This window comes from Myodes glareolus, chromosome 19, assembly GCF_982192425.1.
Source record: "Myodes glareolus chromosome 19, mMyoGla1.1, whole genome shotgun sequence".
NCBI lineage: Eukaryota > Metazoa > Chordata > Mammalia > Rodentia > Cricetidae > Myodes > Myodes glareolus.
Window position 1 is genome coordinate 59,037,895 of NC_142044.1, and position 17,588 is coordinate 59,055,482.

Here is a 17,588-nt window from a genome sequence, read left to right on the forward strand (position 1 = left end):
CTGCACACCCAGCTCCTTTCTAACTATATAATAAGTGTGAAAATGTTCAGAAGACAACTCATTAAAATTAATGGAACTCTACTGTTTTAGAGCTAGTCAGTGTTACATTGATTGTTGATTAAATGTTCTATAATCTAAGACATTTGGACTGCATTTACAGTCACTGGCAACATTAATAGAAAGAATATCCCACAAAATCCCTGCAAGAGTCATAAGCAGCCTGCTAGGTGGAGTCCTCTCTTTTCTAAATTGAAAGGAAAGAATTGGTTGCCTCAAATTTAATTTGTTAACAGTAATGCACTTCACTAAACTTTAAATCATGATTCTTAAAAATAAATTGCCAATCTCATTTTGAAATAACTTAGCTCTCTTGGCAAGGAAAAGGAAGACCTTAAGACCTGTGAAGTGTTGTTTTGTTAATGAGACAACATTTTAGTAGTTTGTCAGGTTGGCTTGAAACACATGGACTGAAATAGACCATCTGTCCCCAACGTTCCAGGTACTTGGGCTTATCGGTGTGCACTACTTATTTTGTCTTCTGTCTGTCTTTGAAAGGGGGTTGCCATGGCAGATGTGGGGTTGGATGATATTGGAGATAGTTCTCTCTATCCTGTGCAATCCAGCATTGCCAAAACTCAAGTCATCAGGCTTGACAATAAAAACCTTTATCTGCTGAGCTATCTTGCTAAGTCCCCATCTGAATCTACTGTCCTGTATTTTATCGTACATTCTCTTTAGGCATCTTTACCAAACCTAATATGATTAAAAAGATAGTTCGTATTTGTTTGTTCTATGGTTATCAAAGTTACTGGTAAGAATGTAAAGATTCTTATTTTTCAGCAACAAAGGAATTCCAGGATTATATTAACTTGAAGAAGTGTGGCAGGTGTTTTGAGTGTGAGTTCTAGATTTATTTACTCTCAGGAGGTTTGGGTGATGGTACCTGTAAAATTAACATTCCTTCTCATTATCAGTTACTGTTGCAATATACAAACATCTAAATCTGCTCCTGTATCCCTAGATATTTGTCCACTTTTTAAGATATCTGAGCAATTTCATTTGTCAAAGTTGTAAAAAAAATAAGCTTGTGTGTGGGTGTAGACCAGAGGTTGGCACTGGTTGATTCCATCAGTCACTCTCCACCTTGATGTTTGAGACAAGATTTCTAACTGAACCTTCGTCATACATAGTGAACAAAACGAGCTGGCCAGCAAACTCCGTGGACCTTCTTGTCTCTGCCTTCACAGTGCTAAGATTACAGTCATATGACACCATGGCTGTTTTGTTTTGATGCTGGGGATTTGAAATTAGGTTCTCCTGTTTGTATCACAGACACTGACCAGCTGAGGAGCTCTACTTTGTATTATTGTTCAGTGTTAAAAATTTCAAAGAATCAGTGTCTTAGTCACCAATATTAGTGATGTTCCTAAAATATTTTATAATTCAGATGCTGATGTTGAGCCACATATGGTACTAAAAGTGTAATTCTAACATTGGAGAGCGTGAGGCAAGAGGAATGTGAATTCAGAGCCAATCGGGGCAGCACATTAAGACCACATCTCAAACCTACCCCTCAGAAATTATTTTTCTGCTAAATATGTAACAGATTTTTACTTATACTTTATAGAAAGGTTTTATTTTGTTGTTATTACTTTACACTTTAAGAATTCAAGTTGTTCTGAAGTATTCTGAAAGGTTTGATCTGGAGATTTTCCAACTCTTATTTTCTTAAACTAATGTCAGCTCTATTTGAAAAATTGTCTTAGGGTATTTGTCTCAGGTCTAGGCTGCCAAGGCCCACACCATACTGTGATTGTGTGCTTTCTGTTTGCCCTGCGTGCCTGTCTTCTAACCCTCAAAGTTTTGTTAAATGGATGTTTTAAAATCAGTTCTTGCACAAAAAATCCTCTTGTTTTTCTTTAGGAAATTATTTCTTCAAGTTATAAAAACATGAAACATAAAAGTAAAACTTTATAAATTAAATTTAATCACAATTAAAACTTCTCTTTGAAACAACAAGAACACAAGCTAGCTAGGCAGTGGTGATGCATACCTTTATTCTCAGCACTCAGGAAGCAGAGATGGGATCTTTGTGAGTTCAAGGCCAGCTTGATCTACAAAGCAAGTTCCAGGCCCACCAGGGAAGCGCTAAAAGAACACAAGCCATTCACTGACTAGGAAATTTTAGGGAAAATAGTGAATAAATGGTTATTATTGTAGATATTTAATACTGATGATAAGTACTGGTCAGGATGTGAGCAAAAGGAATTTTAGTGCACTGCAGATGGGAGTGCAAAATGCTACAACCACTGTGGCTTTGTAGATTTTAGAAAGTTAAGCACTCACTTTGCATGTGACCCAACACTTCCACTTCTGTACGTCTAGGCAACAAAAAGGGGTGGGTTTCTAAAGTCCTCCATGAGGTGTCTGTAACAGCAATGTTTGTGAGTGGATATCCCAACTAGAAACAGTGAAATTCCCCCAAAAGTCCTTCATGGGGATGTCTAGACAACAAAAATGGGTGGGTCCCCAAAGTCCTTCACAGGGAGTTTATGACAGCCATGTTTGTAAGTGGATATCCCAAACTAGAAATAGTAGAAATTTCCCCCAAAGTCCTTCTTGGGAATATAACAACCATATTTGTAGGTGGGTATTTCAAACTAGAATAGAAGTAGAAATTCCCTTGATTTGGGCTATGATAAATTATGTCTAAATTATTGATTCACTTATCAATATGAATCCCAAAAGTGTTTTGTTAAATGAAAGAAAATAAACACAAATACCTATGTGTTATGTAATTCCACCTATCTGATATTTCAAAATAACGTAGAACCAAGGGACAAGAAACAAGATCATTGGCTTAATGATGGGGTAAAATAGCAGCAAAAGAGCAGAATTGTTGTGTCTGTGGTTGTGGATAGAAAACTGTGTATTTAAAAAAAAATGGAATTCTAATGCTAAAAACTATTGCTAAAAACTATTGCTTTTACTGTTGTCTTAGTAAATTCAATAAAATAATCATTTGCTATTTCTTCGTCAGTGATGTCCAAGAAGGTAACTGTATTTTTGCATTTTAATATATAAAAATGTAATTTTAAACAATTAGCCTGAAAAGTCAAGGAAACTGAGCAGCTTTAGTAAGCTTATAGTCTATTCTGAAGAAAGAGATGGGTCTGCTGTGTGTTCAGAAGAGAATAGAATAGAGCAGCCACAAGTGTCCTGTCCACAGTTAACTTACAGGTTTTTTTCTTTCTTTTTTATTAGATTATCTACGTCAAAGTTATGGGTTATCTATGGATTTTAACTCGCCAAATGATTATAATAAACTGGTGCTTTCACTGTTATCTGGACTCCCAAATGAGGTGGACTTTGCTATTAACGTGTGTACTCTGCTATCAAATGAGAGCAAGCACGCCATGCAGCTCGAGAAGGACCCCAAAATCATCACCTTACTGCTCGCTAACGCTGGGGTGTTTGATGACAGTAAGTTCCAGAAAATGTCAGGTGCAGTGCTGGATAAGCATTAAAGCTTTCTCATAGTTTCTAAGAACCACCAGTAAAACACGTTTGCTGTGTGTGCGCACGCGTGCTTGGCTAGTTTTGATGAATGAAGACATGGCATTCTCATGTCTGGCATATCTTCTCACATTCTGTAAGCACATTGTACTTGTAGTTCTGTGATCTAGAATGTTAATTTTAACAACACTATCATCTCATCAGCTAAGACAGTGCATTTAACAGGCATGGTGTCACTTGAGGAGGCGGACAGGTGGCTCTCTCAGCTTAAGTCCAGCCACAACTGCAGAGTGAGACCTTGTCCCCAAAAGTTGTTTGAGATAAAAAAAAAAAAAAAACAAGCACAGAGGCCTCAGGGCTTGGGAAATGGCTCAGTGAGCAAGGTACTTGCCTGAGCTGGTGTTCCCGGGCGCTCCATAAAGCTGGTGTGTGGCTGTACACATCTGCCACAGTCCTCGTGTGGGTGGGGCAGAAGACTCCAGGTCTCAGTGTCATACCCGATTGCGAAACCCTGTTCAAAGAAAGTGGGAAGTGAGAATGACACAGTGTGGAACACACACACACACACACACACACACACACACACACACACAGCACATACACCACAGTAGCATTTATTCATTTATCTATTTATTTATTGAACACAATTATAGAAAATTTTCTTTACAGGGATTTTTTTTTTTTTAGCTAGAATTGTTTACAAAAAATGTCTTGCTTTTTGTTTTTTAAAGTATGACTCATCCAGTCATTTCTGAATCGGTACAGGGGTTTTCGATGTTGGCTGCCTGGCACTTCATAGCAGCTGCGTCTGTTTAGCTCTTTACTGTGTTTTCTTCCCTACAAAGGAAGCTTGTATTGGAACACTGTTTTTCTTTACTGTGTATATAGCTTTTTAAAAAATTTGGGCTAGTTTTTAAAGATTTATGTTTAATTGTGTGGGTGTGGGTGTGGAGTTAGGGGGTGGTACACATGCACACAAGAGCAGAGTCCACAGAGACCATAAGAGGAAATCAAGTTCTCAGGCCTGAACTGAATATATGTGAACCATCCTGCAAGGGTCCCCTAAACAAATTTGGGTCCTCTGGAAAAGCAGTGCATCGTCTTGAAAATCCAAGCTGTCTCTTTAGCCACTAAAAAAATGCATTTGTTTTGTGTTGCTAGGAATCAAACTCAGAGCCTGTGCTCTACCAGTAAGACATCTCCAAGTTAGAGTTGTGTGTTTGTAGTGTAGAGATTTAAACTGTTTTGAAGCTCTATTTAAAAGGTTGTCGTTTACTACAGCACGCTAATATTTAATAATGTGATTTATTAGGAAATCATTTGTAGCAAACATGATATATTGAAATGTAGTTTTATTATTTTCCAAAGATACATGATATTAAGAACTGAGAGTTAATTGATTGCATTTGTACTGTTCTCTTAGCTTTAGGGTCATTCTCTACTGTCTTTGGAGAAGAATGGAGAGAAAAGACTGATAGAGACTTTGTGAAGGTAATCTAAAAACTAAAATGCTGACACATGGGGTGCATGCAATCAAGCCACCCTGGAGTCAGTGATTGCTGGCTTTATGTGTATATTCCATACTACTACTTTATCTTTGTCAGAATTGTTTATATACCTGTTTAGAGGTTGTGATTGAATGGAAACTCTTTTAAGGGCTCTAGTGAACGGAAATGAAATTTCTTCGTTCTTGATTCTGAAGTGATAAATATGTAATAATAGAAAATATTTAAAGTTTTAACCTGCCATGATTTGGAGTTTCAGAAAATTTTGTTTTGTACATGTATTGGGTGATACACCTGCAAGTACAATTGCTAGACTACAAAGGCTGTATATTCTATTGTTAGATACTGCCAGATAGGCTGTCAGAATAGTGCTATTGTCAGAATTTTCAACATCAATAAATCAGGGTTTCAGTTGTTCATTGTTGTCAGGGTTTCATATCGTTGTGTAGTAAAGAGGCAAGCAGGCCTGCTTTTTGTCCCACCCAGCTCCCGCATGGCTAGCTTTACACCCGAAATAATTACACGGAAACTGTATTCATTTAAGCACTGCCTGGCCCACTATATCTAGCCTCTTCTTGGCTAACTCTCACATCTTGATTAACCCATTTCTATTAATGTGTGTAGACCGCGAGGTGGTAGCTTACCGGAAAGATTCTAATCTACGTCCATCTTGGGCCGGAGCTTCATGGCATCTGCCTGACTCTGCTTCTTTCTCCCAGCATTCTGTTCTGTCTACTCCGCCTATCTAAGCTGCTGTCCTATCAAAAGCCAAGGCAGTTTCTTTATTAACCAATGAAAGTAACACATAAACAGATGACCCTTCTACATCATTGTTGGTCTATGATTTTATCCTTTCTATATATATGAATATATGGTTTCACTGTCTAGGTTTTAATTTCCATTTCCCCCAATGATTAGTGAAAATTGAAATACCTTAGGCTATTTTGATAGCTTATTTGAGGTAATGAGTGCCCTTCTTTGGCCATTTTAAAATTGATATTATTAACATTACTGATTTTTAGAGGTCTATATGTTTCCCAGTAAAGTTCTTTTTAAAATATATGTCTTAAAAGTATCTTTTTTGTTGCTTTCCTTTCTTCAAAGGAGTTCTTTGATGGAAAGGTTTATTTATCTGACTGGTTGGTTGATCGGTCTGTCAGTCAGTTGAGACAGGGTCTACTCTCGCCCAGACTTCCTAGAACGTACTACTGTATAGAGCTTGCTGACTTCACACATGCAGCCGTCCTCGCTCAGCCTCTCCAGTATTAGTTGTGGGTGAGCCTCTGCTGTCAGCTGTACATGGTGACTTAATCTTAGTGCAGTGCAGTTCAGTCAATTCTTGCTTTAAGTTAATTTTTATGTGAGTGTCCTTTTTTTTTTTTAACAAAATTCTTGTCACAAATATGTTATAATTTTTTCTGTATGGCCTTTCACATTTACATATACAGTTTGTATAGCATTTGTGTGTAAGTTAGGAATCTGTTCATTTTCGTTTATATGCTTATTTTCCTCATTTCATTGCAATTTCACATTTTGCATGGATTTGATGATCACATATGTATGGGTCAATTTCTGCACTCTGTCCTATTCGTTGATCTACTTACAAGTTGATCTACTTACAGCTTTGGTGTGTCACTGAATTTCTGAGCTAGAGAGATGGTTGTGCAGGTAAAAGCAATTTTTGCTGCTGGTCGAGGATCTGGGTTTGATTCCCAGCACCCACATGGTGCCCCACAACCATCCATAACTCCAGTTCCAGAGGATCTGGAGCCCTCTTGACTTCTTCAGGCACTTGGTGCACACATGGGGCATATATAAACAACCAGGCAAAAATTCATATATTTGAAAAATTATAAATAAATTAACTTTAAAATGTAGATATTCTGATACATTTCTAAAATACTTGCCTTTTTTTATCCAGGGCCTACTACTAGAGTTATGCTCTCTCTAATTTTATGCTTCGGTGTAGTTTGAAGCCTTGGAAAGCAGACTGTCATGTGATTTGTTAGTCCCTAGTATGGTGTGCATATCTCGTTCCCTTCTGAATCTGTGTTCTTTCCATACTATATAAAAACACCCTGAATAGACCTGTCAGTTTAGGTACTATATTCAAATAATTCTGCACTTTTGTCTCTGTTTTACCAATATCCTAAGTCATAGAATCATATTTTTTATTTTATTGTTGTTATTTTGCTTTCTACCTTTCTTTTCTGACATTTTTATTAATTTAGATCATCTCTTTGATGTTTTAGAACCATGTGACAAGATAAAAGTTTCCTTGACTTCTGGGATCCCATAAGTGAATTTGTGAAGTTTTTTGTTTATTTGTTTTGTCTTTGGAGACAGGGTTCTATTCTGCAGCCCTTAAACTCCCACCGTAGTCCGGGCTCAAAGCTCATAGAAATCTTACCTGTCTCTGCCTCCTGGGTACTGGCTTTAAAGAAATCCTGTCTCTGTTTTTTGTTTGTTCTTTTGCTTGGTTTTTGTTTGTTTGTTTGTTTGTTTTTTCATCTCACTTAATCCTTTCCTAGTTGTGTCTAATATGTCATTTTACCCATTTGTTGAATTTTTATTTTAGAAACCATCTTTTAATTTCTGAAGGTTCTTTTTTTGTAATTTTAATACTTTGATTCTTTGGTACTTTCATACAATTAATATCTTTTTATATTCTCTTGCTTTTAATAATATGAACATCTATATATTTAAAATATCTTTAAATTTATTCAGTTTAGGATAGTTTATGTAATATGCATACACCTGGTATCTTAGTCATACTGTTCTATTGCTTTAAAAAGACACCATGACCAAGGCAATTATAATACTAGAAAGCATTGATTTGAGAGGTTTGTTTACAGTTTCAGAGGTTTAGTTCTGTATAATGACAGGGAGCACGGCAGCATGCATGGCTCTGGAGCAGTCGCTAAGAACTACATGCTGATCTGTAGGCAAAGAGAGACTCTTGGCATGGGCTTTTAAAACCTTACAACCCATCCCCAATGACACACTTCCTCCAATAAGACTACACGTCCTAATCCTTCTAATCATTTCAAATAGTGCCACTCCCTGGTATTTCAACATTCAACTTATGCTTCTATGAGGGCCATTCTTATTCAGATTAGCACACACCCTAATGAAACTTGTGAGCCAGGTGTTACTGGCTCACAGGTTAGGCCCTTGCATTTTTTCCCAGTCTTGTTTTATTTATTTCTTTATTTCATTTACTTATGCTATTACCTTAAATTTGCAAGACATTTGAAGACAAACAAATACTGTTCGGAAGTCACTGTGTTAGTGCCCATTGACTCAGGTAGTAGAAACCAAGCCCATGGAAACTGAAGAGCAAGCCAGTGGTGAACAACTACTCAGGGCAAGCTTTAAAAACCCAAAATTCAGAAATACTGAAAATATTAAGCCTGTAAGTTTCTTGCTATGATAGAGCTATATTCCTAATTCCTGTTCATAACTAAACAAAGATCCCGTCTCATATTCTTACCTTACCCCCTAAAAAACCATACCTGTTGTTTTCTAGAATTAGATGATTTTCTTAATTCAGGAGAGTTGATGCTGAAATTTTAAGTTACACAAAATATTTTTTTTACACATAGTCACAGTAGGAGTAGTATAATTACTAATTATGTGCAAACTAAGACATGACTATGGTGGACATTTGATGAAGCCAACTGTTGCTTTTCATTTCTATTCTGTTGTTGATAGATGTTTATGCTGTTTTCTTTGCCTTTTGTATGTTGCACTTTTCTAACAAATTAAGACTTGAAGGTTGGTTTTCTAATGTATAAAATACATTTAAGTCAGTGAAGTCCCCTCTCGGTACACTTTTAACCTAGTAATATGTATTTATGATGTCTTGTTTTCATTATACTTCAGTCTAAAAATATTTCCTAATTTCCCTTTTGGTGCTGACTTATTTAGAAGGAGATTTGGTTCCCAGAAACCAAGTAACTTTGTTACGATTTTCAGTTTACCTGGTTCCTGGCAGCTTCTTGAATTTATAGCCTGTTTTGGTTTTGTTTGGCTCTTACCCCCAGGACTGAATAGTTCTGGTGGGGTGTGTGGGTGGATGTGTGGGGCAGGGGTGTTTCTTTTAGCAAGTTTTTACTGTGTATCCCAGAGTAGCATCAAACTCAAAATCTTGTCTCAGCCTTCCCTGTGCGGTTCTGCAATCACCTTGTTAGTGATAAGATTACAGGCAAGCACCATACCCGGCTCTAAGTCCTGTTAATTTTACAAATGTTTATTCACTAGTAGCTTGAGGTCCTATGCCCCTTTATGTTATCTCATTGTTTATACTAGAGCAATTTGCATATTAACTCTTTCAGTAAATTGTTTTTACCACTTCTTGGATAACTCAGGGATCCTAGAACAATTCCATTTCTGTGTACAATTGTTATTAACACGCTGTATAAGTTAAATTGTTCTTTTTTAGATGATCTGTTTGTCTTTCTATTATCTACCATCTTCATTTACTATGCACTGTATTCTACAAACATGCCCCTTTTATGTTCACTTTTCATTATTTAGTTCGAGAGTAGTTTCTGGTGTTCCTGGTGACTTTTGATTCCTAAGTATCATAGAAGAATACTTTTAATTTCTAAGAGATTTTTTTCCTTATGGCTTTTCTCATCATCAGTCAAATTTTGTTGTTTTACTGATTCCAGTCAAATTTTGTTGTTTTCAAAGGATATGTTCCTTATGATCCAGGTCTTTGACATTTAGGAAAGTTTGTTTTATGATTCAGTGTATGGTCTTTGTTCATTAGTGGTTCCAGTGGGCCTTAAAGGATTTTTTATAGTGCTATTTTGTATATGGTGTCTATTAATAATTGTTATTCTGTGATTCACTGAGAAATGAAGTAATGAAATGGCAAGATATAAGTATTTGCATCTATTTTCAGTTGTCTGATTTTGCTTCAAGTATTCAAACTTATTAATCACTCCTATAGTTAACAATCTTTACGTTTTCCTGACGAATTCTTTGTGCCATTATGTGCCATCTTGAAATAATTCCTAGCATGTCGGCTAATACCTCTTGCCTTGAATTCAATACTGTCTGCTGCTTGTTTGGCCACTACAGTTTTCTTATGGTTCATGTTCTTGTACCACAGTTTTTCCTTCCTCTAATTCAGTGTTTCTTTTTGATAACTTCTGGTTGGATCTTGATTTCTTCCTCTTCACAGAATGCAATTTCTGTCTTTAAATCATGTTTCAACTAAGTACGTTTCACGATGTTAATGATGTAATGGAGTTTGAACTTTATTTTATTGAAATTTTGGTTGTGCCTCCACAATTAGGAGATTTGTATGTTCATGAATAGTAGACTTTGGGGTCTTGTCTCAGTTCTTTGAAGATGATACTTCATTGCTTACATTATTCTCAAGAAGTCGGTTGTTGTAATGAATGCTGCTTGTTGGTTCCCAGCTGCTCAGCCCCTCAATAATCGCACAGAAACTATATTATTTAAAACACTGCTTGGCCCATTAACTCTAGGTTCTTATTGGCTAACACTTATATCTTAATTTAACCCATTTCTAGTAATCTGTGTATTGCTGTGTGTCTGTGGCTTACCAGCTAAAGTTCCGGTGGATGTCTACATGGCTTCTCCCTCACTCTGCCTCCTTTCTCCCAGCATTCAGTTTAGTTTTTCCCTGCCTACCTCTATTCCCTGTGCAGGCCCAAGACTGTTTATTTAGTCACCAGTGGTATTCACAGCATACAGAGGTGAATCCCACATCAGTCAGGAAGTTTTGTTGGTGCAGTTTTTCTCTGACTTCAAGATGTTTCGTTTTTTTAAAAAATATCTATTTATTTATTATGTATACAATATTCTGTCTGTGTGTATGCCTGCTGGCCAGAAGAGGGCACCAGAACCCATTACAGATTGTTGTGAGCCACCATGTGGTTGCTGGGAATTGAACTCAGGACCTTTGGAAGAGCAGGCAATGTTCTTAACCTCTGAGCCATCTCTCCAGCCCACGATGTTTTCTTTATTTGTGTCTTGAATTTTTCATTACATGCCTCCCCTATTTATCTTTGTGAATCTATTATTTGATATTTTATATGAAATTTGGAAACTGTTTAACAACTGTCAAGTTATTTTCATCCCCCTCAAATTTCATTTGGTATATTAAACAATAATATTTCACAATCTAATGTTCTATTCTAGTTTTGAAATCTTTTAGCCCATGTGTACTTCAGTATGGATTGTATTTTTGTCAAATTTTTATCTTCTCAAGATGAGATAATCTTGTAATTTGTTTTCATTTCTAGTTAAATCTTTAAGATTTTTAATTCAGGTTTATTTCTTTGGATATGAGTGTTTGCTTCAATGTTATCTTTATGCTCTCTGTGTGTGTGTATGTGTGTGTGTGTGTGTGTGTGTGTGTGTGTGTATGTGTGTGTGTAGTGCCTGTGGAGAGGGCGCCACAGTTATTACGGTTGTGAGCCACTATATGGGTGCTTGAATTGAGCCTGGATCGCCTGGAAGAGCAGCCACTGAACAATCTCTCCAGCCCAGTTTTAAAGTTTCCATTTGGTTTATTACTTATTTTTTCCTTATAATGTTTTTATCATTTTATTATTTTTCCTTTATCTTTTCTTTTTAAGTCCTTTTGAGTGTGTTTGTTAATATAGATTTTTTTTAAAGCTTTTGTCTATGCTCTAAACTTTCTTATTTAAGAACTAGTCTTGCTGAAACTTCTTTGTTTTTGTTGCTTAGGTCTTGATAATTAGTCAGGTCTCCTAGTTTCTTATGTCTAGTAAGTTTTTTTTCAGTTATAGATATATATATATATATCACAAAGTCTACATTTTGGTTTCTTTTAGAGAATTTTAATTTTCTTCTCAGAGGTTCTTAGCTGTTGCTTGGCTTTACTCTGTAGCTGCATTGGTTTTAGCTTTGTTGCAGCAAGATTTTGTTTGTTTTGTTTTTAAAAGTCATCTTTGTATCACTACAGTACTTCTCTACCTCAAGAATGGCTGTAGTAGAATGCTTAACATGTATGAGACCCTGGAAGTAATGACCTCATAAGGAACAGGGTTATTTTAGTTTATACTCAATAACATCTGAGTGGCCTTGATGCTGTGGTAATTTAACACATCTGCACAGTATAATATGTGAGGCACTTTTCTTCCCTCATCGCCAGGAACTAAGAATGAACACAAAGGAGTAGGGTACCACAGTCCCTTTTGGGAGCATGCCCAGTGATTTAAAAAGCTGTTATTAGACCCCATCCCACAAGGCTCTCTGCAGGGACCAAGTCTTGAATACATGGAGATTAAGGGCCACTGAGGACTTGTACCATAGTATGTGTAGATTAATCTTACCCAGTGTCTGGTATCTGTAGGAATTCTGTTGAAGTAGCTAGATTTACATATTTTCTCTGTTCTCTGAACTTCTCTTGTACCTCTTTAGTGTTGTTTCCACGTTTTTGCCAGTTATGTGGAATTGTACCGTACAGATGTACAACTTTGGTGTACTTAGTGGTAGACTTGGGCAGGTCCCCCTTTCTAGATTTGTGGAGCTTTTGCTACATGGTTCCTCATTGCTAGAGATTGGCTTTCAGGTGATGCCTACCTTAGTTTGAAGTAAGCCCTAAACAATCTGCTCATCCTAGCAGTTACTGTCTCTTGAGTTTCTTTCTGTTTGTATGTCTTAGCCCTATTAAAGTACAAATAGAATTGTGGGTGATCGGTGTGCAACCCTTAGCTTCCTTTATTTCAGTACTCTCAGTCTTGCACACCTATTGTCCAATCATGGAAATACTTTCCATGCATGTTAGTTTTGGGGAAGTTGGTACACCAGTACCCATTGCTCTATTACTTACCTGGCCAGTAGCCCCATCAGACCATTTCTCCTAAAATCATTGTTCCATTACTTTTCTGTTCCCTAAGTCTTCTGAGTTCCACAAACTCTGCTTTCACTTTAAAGTTCTCTGCCTCTTTTGTCTGCCTGCATTGATTGTTTTTTTTTTTTTTTTGTCTTTCTTTTTAAGAAGTTTTCCATCCCTATAATTCTGCAGTTTAGAACTTTAGTTTATTTGGAAAATCCTCTTCCCTTATCACCCAGCTTACTTTGTTCTCAATTTCCCCCCGCTGAGGTAGTTTCTCACAGACCATTTATGGTCATTTTTTTTTCTTTAAAATTCAAACTTGCTATGTTCACTTTTGGCTGTTGTTAGTTGTTAAGCCCATTTCTTGAATTTAAACTCAGTTATTGTTTTGTAGTTCTGGAATTTGTTTGTTCCTTTTATTTTCCATTCCTTTGCCAAAATGCTCAGTCCTTTATTTCTTTAGAGCTACTTACTATCCGTGATCATTTTGACTTCCACTTCTGGTATCCTCATTATTTACCGTTTCTTGTTGTGACTCTTTTTTCATACTAATAGCCTCAAAATCAAAAAACTTTGTTTCTTTTTTTTAAAAGATTTATTTATTAATTATGTGTACAGTATTTCTTCCATGTGTGCCCGCATGCAAGAAGGGGGTGCCAGATCTCATTATAGATGGCTGTGAGCCACCATGTGGTTGCTGGGAATTGAACTCAGAACCTCTGGAAGAGCAGTCAGTTCTCTTAACCACTAAGCCATCTCTCCAGCCAAGAAATTTGTTTCTAAAACTCAGTTACCTCAATGTGTGCATCTCAGTCTCTAGAATGGAACATGAGCCACTTCCACTGTTATACTTATGTTAGGGTCACAAGCCTTGACAAACTGGAATTTTGTAAAATAGAGCAGTGTAAGGCATTAGTTTCTTAGCCTGAAAGACTATCTTAGCACCTTGTAGGTTTGAACTCATCTCTTTCTATGTAAGGTTCAAAGACCGTTTGGAAACACTGGAAAGCAACTTAAACATCTGCCCTACCAGTGTACTCTGTGTATCAGAAGAGCCTGTAAAGATAGACACTGTGATAATAACACAAGTCATAGATGCAGTTTGCATGTATTGATCTGCATAAATCACAATTTGCATAGTTGTAAGACAACCTGAAAATATGTGTGATTTCTTTGGGTGACAAATCACAGGTACTTTGGTAGCTGATACCTGTAGGTGAAGAAACCACTGAAGAAATGCTTGAATCCACTTAAGAATATTAAGATGTCATTTTTCTTCCCCATCCCAATTCCCATATACCTTATAAGATTCTTTGGACCCAGATTAAGAGCCTTTGGTCTATAAAAATTTTATATTAAGCCATGTGACAAGCAAGTGGTTATGTCAAAAAAAAAATCCATAGGTTGTAACACAATCCGCAGGAATGGAAAAACAGTATAAAAATCTAGTTTTGTCTTATGTAAGATTTATCAAAGCAATATAATATTTGTTTTAAATGATCAACATTTCTCATTACAGTTTTGGAAAGACATTGTTGATGACAATGAAGTACGTGACCTCATTTCTGACAGAAACAAGTCTCATGGTAAGTCAGTCAGCTCAAGTCAGTTCATTACTTACTTTTAGAATCATAATAATAAAGGAATAGCAGCTTCAGGGAAATGTGTATTTTTTGTTGCAGAAGATACATCAGGAGAATGGATTTGGGAATCTTTATTTCATCCACCTCGAAAGCTGGGTATTAATGACATTGAAGGACAGCGGGTACTTCAGATTGCAGTGATTCTGCGGAACCTTTCCTTTGAGGAGGGCAATGTGAAGCTCTTGGCAGCTAATCGCACCTGTCTTCGTTTCCTGTTACTCTCCGCTCATAGTCATTTTATTTCATTAAGGCAATTAGGCCTTGACACGTTAGGAAATATTGCAGCTGAGGTAAGCATGCAGTATTTTCTTAACATGGCTTTTGTTTTTATCCACATTTACTTTAAAAATTTAAAATGTTACATTCTTTATCTGCCTATATTTGCCAGATTTTTAAATGGTTATGTATATTTGTAGCTGAACGGTGGTATAGAAGCGTCATATTTCTGGAGGGTGGGAACATTTGAAATGATACTACAAATTTAATGATAACTGTTTCCATGTCACTTATATTCATAAAGTAATACAACATTGTCTTGTTCAATTTTGTTAAGTTTAAAATGTACAGTTTGGGAAGAAGCATAGCTCAGTGATTGTGTTCTTTCTTTCTTCCAGCTTTTATTGGACCCTGTTGATTTCAAAACTACTCATCTGATGTTCCATACTGTTACAAAATGCCTAATGTCAAGGGATAGGTTTTTAAAGATGAGGGGTGAGAACTCAATTTTTTTATTATTTCATGTGAACAAACTATTATTTATTTCAAAAACAAAAACATATGTGTTCTTGCAGGCATGGAAATTTTGGGAAATCTTTGCAAAGCAGAAGATAATGGTGTGTTGATTTGTGAATATGTGGATCAAGACTCATACAGAGAGATAATTTGTCACCTCACTTTGCCTGATGTGCTACTTGTAACCTCAACACTAGAGGTGCTGTACATGCTCACTGAAATGGGAGATATTGCCTGCACAAAAATTGCAAAAGTAGAAAAGAGCATAGGTAAGACACCATATACAGTTTTATTTTATTTTTTGAGAAGGGTCTTATGTAGCCTGGCTGGGCTCAAAACCATCTCCCTAATGCTGGCATTACAGGTGTGAGCCACCACCTTGTTGGGGATCAGACCCAGGATTTTGTGCATGCTAGACAAACACTCTACCAACTGAAGTACATCTTTGGCAGGAGTATTTTCTTTATTGAGGAAAACTAATATGATATGGTGTGGAAACTTTGGCGTTGAGGATTTATTGTGTTGTGTTGAAGAGTTATTACTCCCTCAGACATGCAACTTTACTTTACCCTTTTAGATTATAAGGAACATCTGCTGTATGACAAACTTGATTTTGTAGCTATCAGCATGTTCGTATTGTAAGTCAGATCTAAGCTAACAGAGCCGCTGTGCCCGACTCCTTCAGAACTTCCCATTGCAGACACTCATCAGTGATGGTTAGTAAGTGGCTCAAAATGAGACGAGCTTCCTTCTGGTTTTGCACGTGCTCACAGCGGCACTGCCTTAAAGAGCAGTGAGTTGACCTTTGCATTCTCACTAGTTTAGATATACTCACTGAGCATACTATGTTAGAATTCTGCCTTTTGTAGGGATGAACACTTAGATCAAAGTTAATAAAGATTTAACTTAAAGATGATGTTATTGAGAAATTAAAAGGTCAGTTTCATATCAGTGATCCCCAAATCTGGACACATAACAGAATTACTTTGGAAACATTTAAAAAATGAAGACATCTAGTTTCTACCTCAGATACTAAATTATTTTTAGAGATTGGGCTGCTTCTCTTTTCTTAATAGTTCACACATAATTCTGGCATTGATTTATAATATTATTAACTAATTCCTCTCCTTTAATTTTAGATATGCTAGTGTGTCTGGTTTCTATGGACATTCAGATGTTTGGCCCTGATGCACTAGCTGCAGTGAAACTTGTCGAACATCCAAGCTCCAGTCATCAAGTTTTATCTGAAATTAGGCCCCAAGCTATAGAGCAGGTCCAAACCCAGGCCCATGTAGCATCTGGCCCAGGTTAGTGTTTTCATATGTTCTTTTTCAATATGTTTATGGGTGTGTACGATTTAATACTTAGGGTAAATTCAAATGTGCAATGCAAAGAAGTAATGTTTACAAAAAAGTTGGCTAAGGAAGACTTATATTACTTAGGATTTCATAGCTAGCCTACATTGTAGGTACAGCAAGATCAAGGTGAGCGCTGAGGGAGGACTAGATAAAATAGAGGAGGAAAATTCAGAACAATTAAAGTAATATGAGGGATGTATAAACAATCAGTGCTTATTGTGTGTTGTAAGAAGGAACAGCGGGCTGTGTCCCGCCCAGCTCCTGTCCGCCAGGCTAGCTTAACCCCCGAAATAACCACACAGGAACTGTTTTAAGCTCTAGCCTCTTATTGGCTAACTAAGTTTAACCCATATTAGTTTAACCCATTTCTAATAATCTGTATGTCACCACAAGGTCGTGGCTTACAGGGAAAGATTCAGCATGTCTGACCAGGCAGTTCCATGCAGCTCTCTCTGCCTTCCTCTTCCCAGCACTCAGTTCTGTCTTCTTGCCTATCTAAGTACCGCCCTATCAAAAGTCCAAGGCAGTTTTCTTTATTCAACCAGTGAAAGCAACATATAGAAAGAAGACCCTCCTACACTACTTGTAGTTTTATTCATGGGATCTGTATATAGCTGAGCAAGTTAATTGTGTATTACCTTCTAGCTCTCTCATTTGTCTAATGAAGACAATAAAGCATTAATGACCTGTAGATTATTCACTTAGGTAGTAATTCATAACAGCGGTGGAAGTAGGATTCTAGAGACCTGAAGGAATTAACTTTGAGCTGGAGTACATTCACTTGGCTATTCTTTGTAGCTGGAAAGTTCTACAATGTAGTACTTCTCTCTTATGGAATGATTATCTTGAAACTTTGCCTTCTTCATCATCATGAAAGTTTTTATCTGTTTTTAGGTCAGCATCTTTATTTCATCATAATTTAAATAATTGCAAAAAGTATATTTACTTGATGGATATTAAACTGACTTTTAAAAATAGTACCGTGTTC

The 17,588-nt window shown here is 36.7% G+C and overlaps 1 protein-coding gene across 1 annotated transcript in view; it reads left to right on the forward strand.

Annotated features, from left to right (window-relative positions):
• The window catches only part of Arid2 (AT-rich interaction domain 2), a 136,419-nt gene that overhangs the window by 70,273 nt on the left and 48,558 nt on the right, over positions 1 to 17,588 (forward strand). The window contains exons 5-11 of the mRNA XM_087899205.1: positions 3,265 to 3,483; positions 4,940 to 5,007; positions 14,387 to 14,453; positions 14,550 to 14,800; positions 15,125 to 15,221; positions 15,302 to 15,511; positions 16,382 to 16,549. Coding sequence (XP_087755331.1) covers positions 3,265 to 3,483; positions 4,940 to 5,007; positions 14,387 to 14,453; positions 14,550 to 14,800; positions 15,125 to 15,221; positions 15,302 to 15,511; positions 16,382 to 16,549 — 1,080 coding nt within the window. The remainder of the gene's footprint in view (positions 1 to 3,264; positions 3,484 to 4,939; positions 5,008 to 14,386; positions 14,454 to 14,549; positions 14,801 to 15,124; positions 15,222 to 15,301; positions 15,512 to 16,381; positions 16,550 to 17,588) is intronic.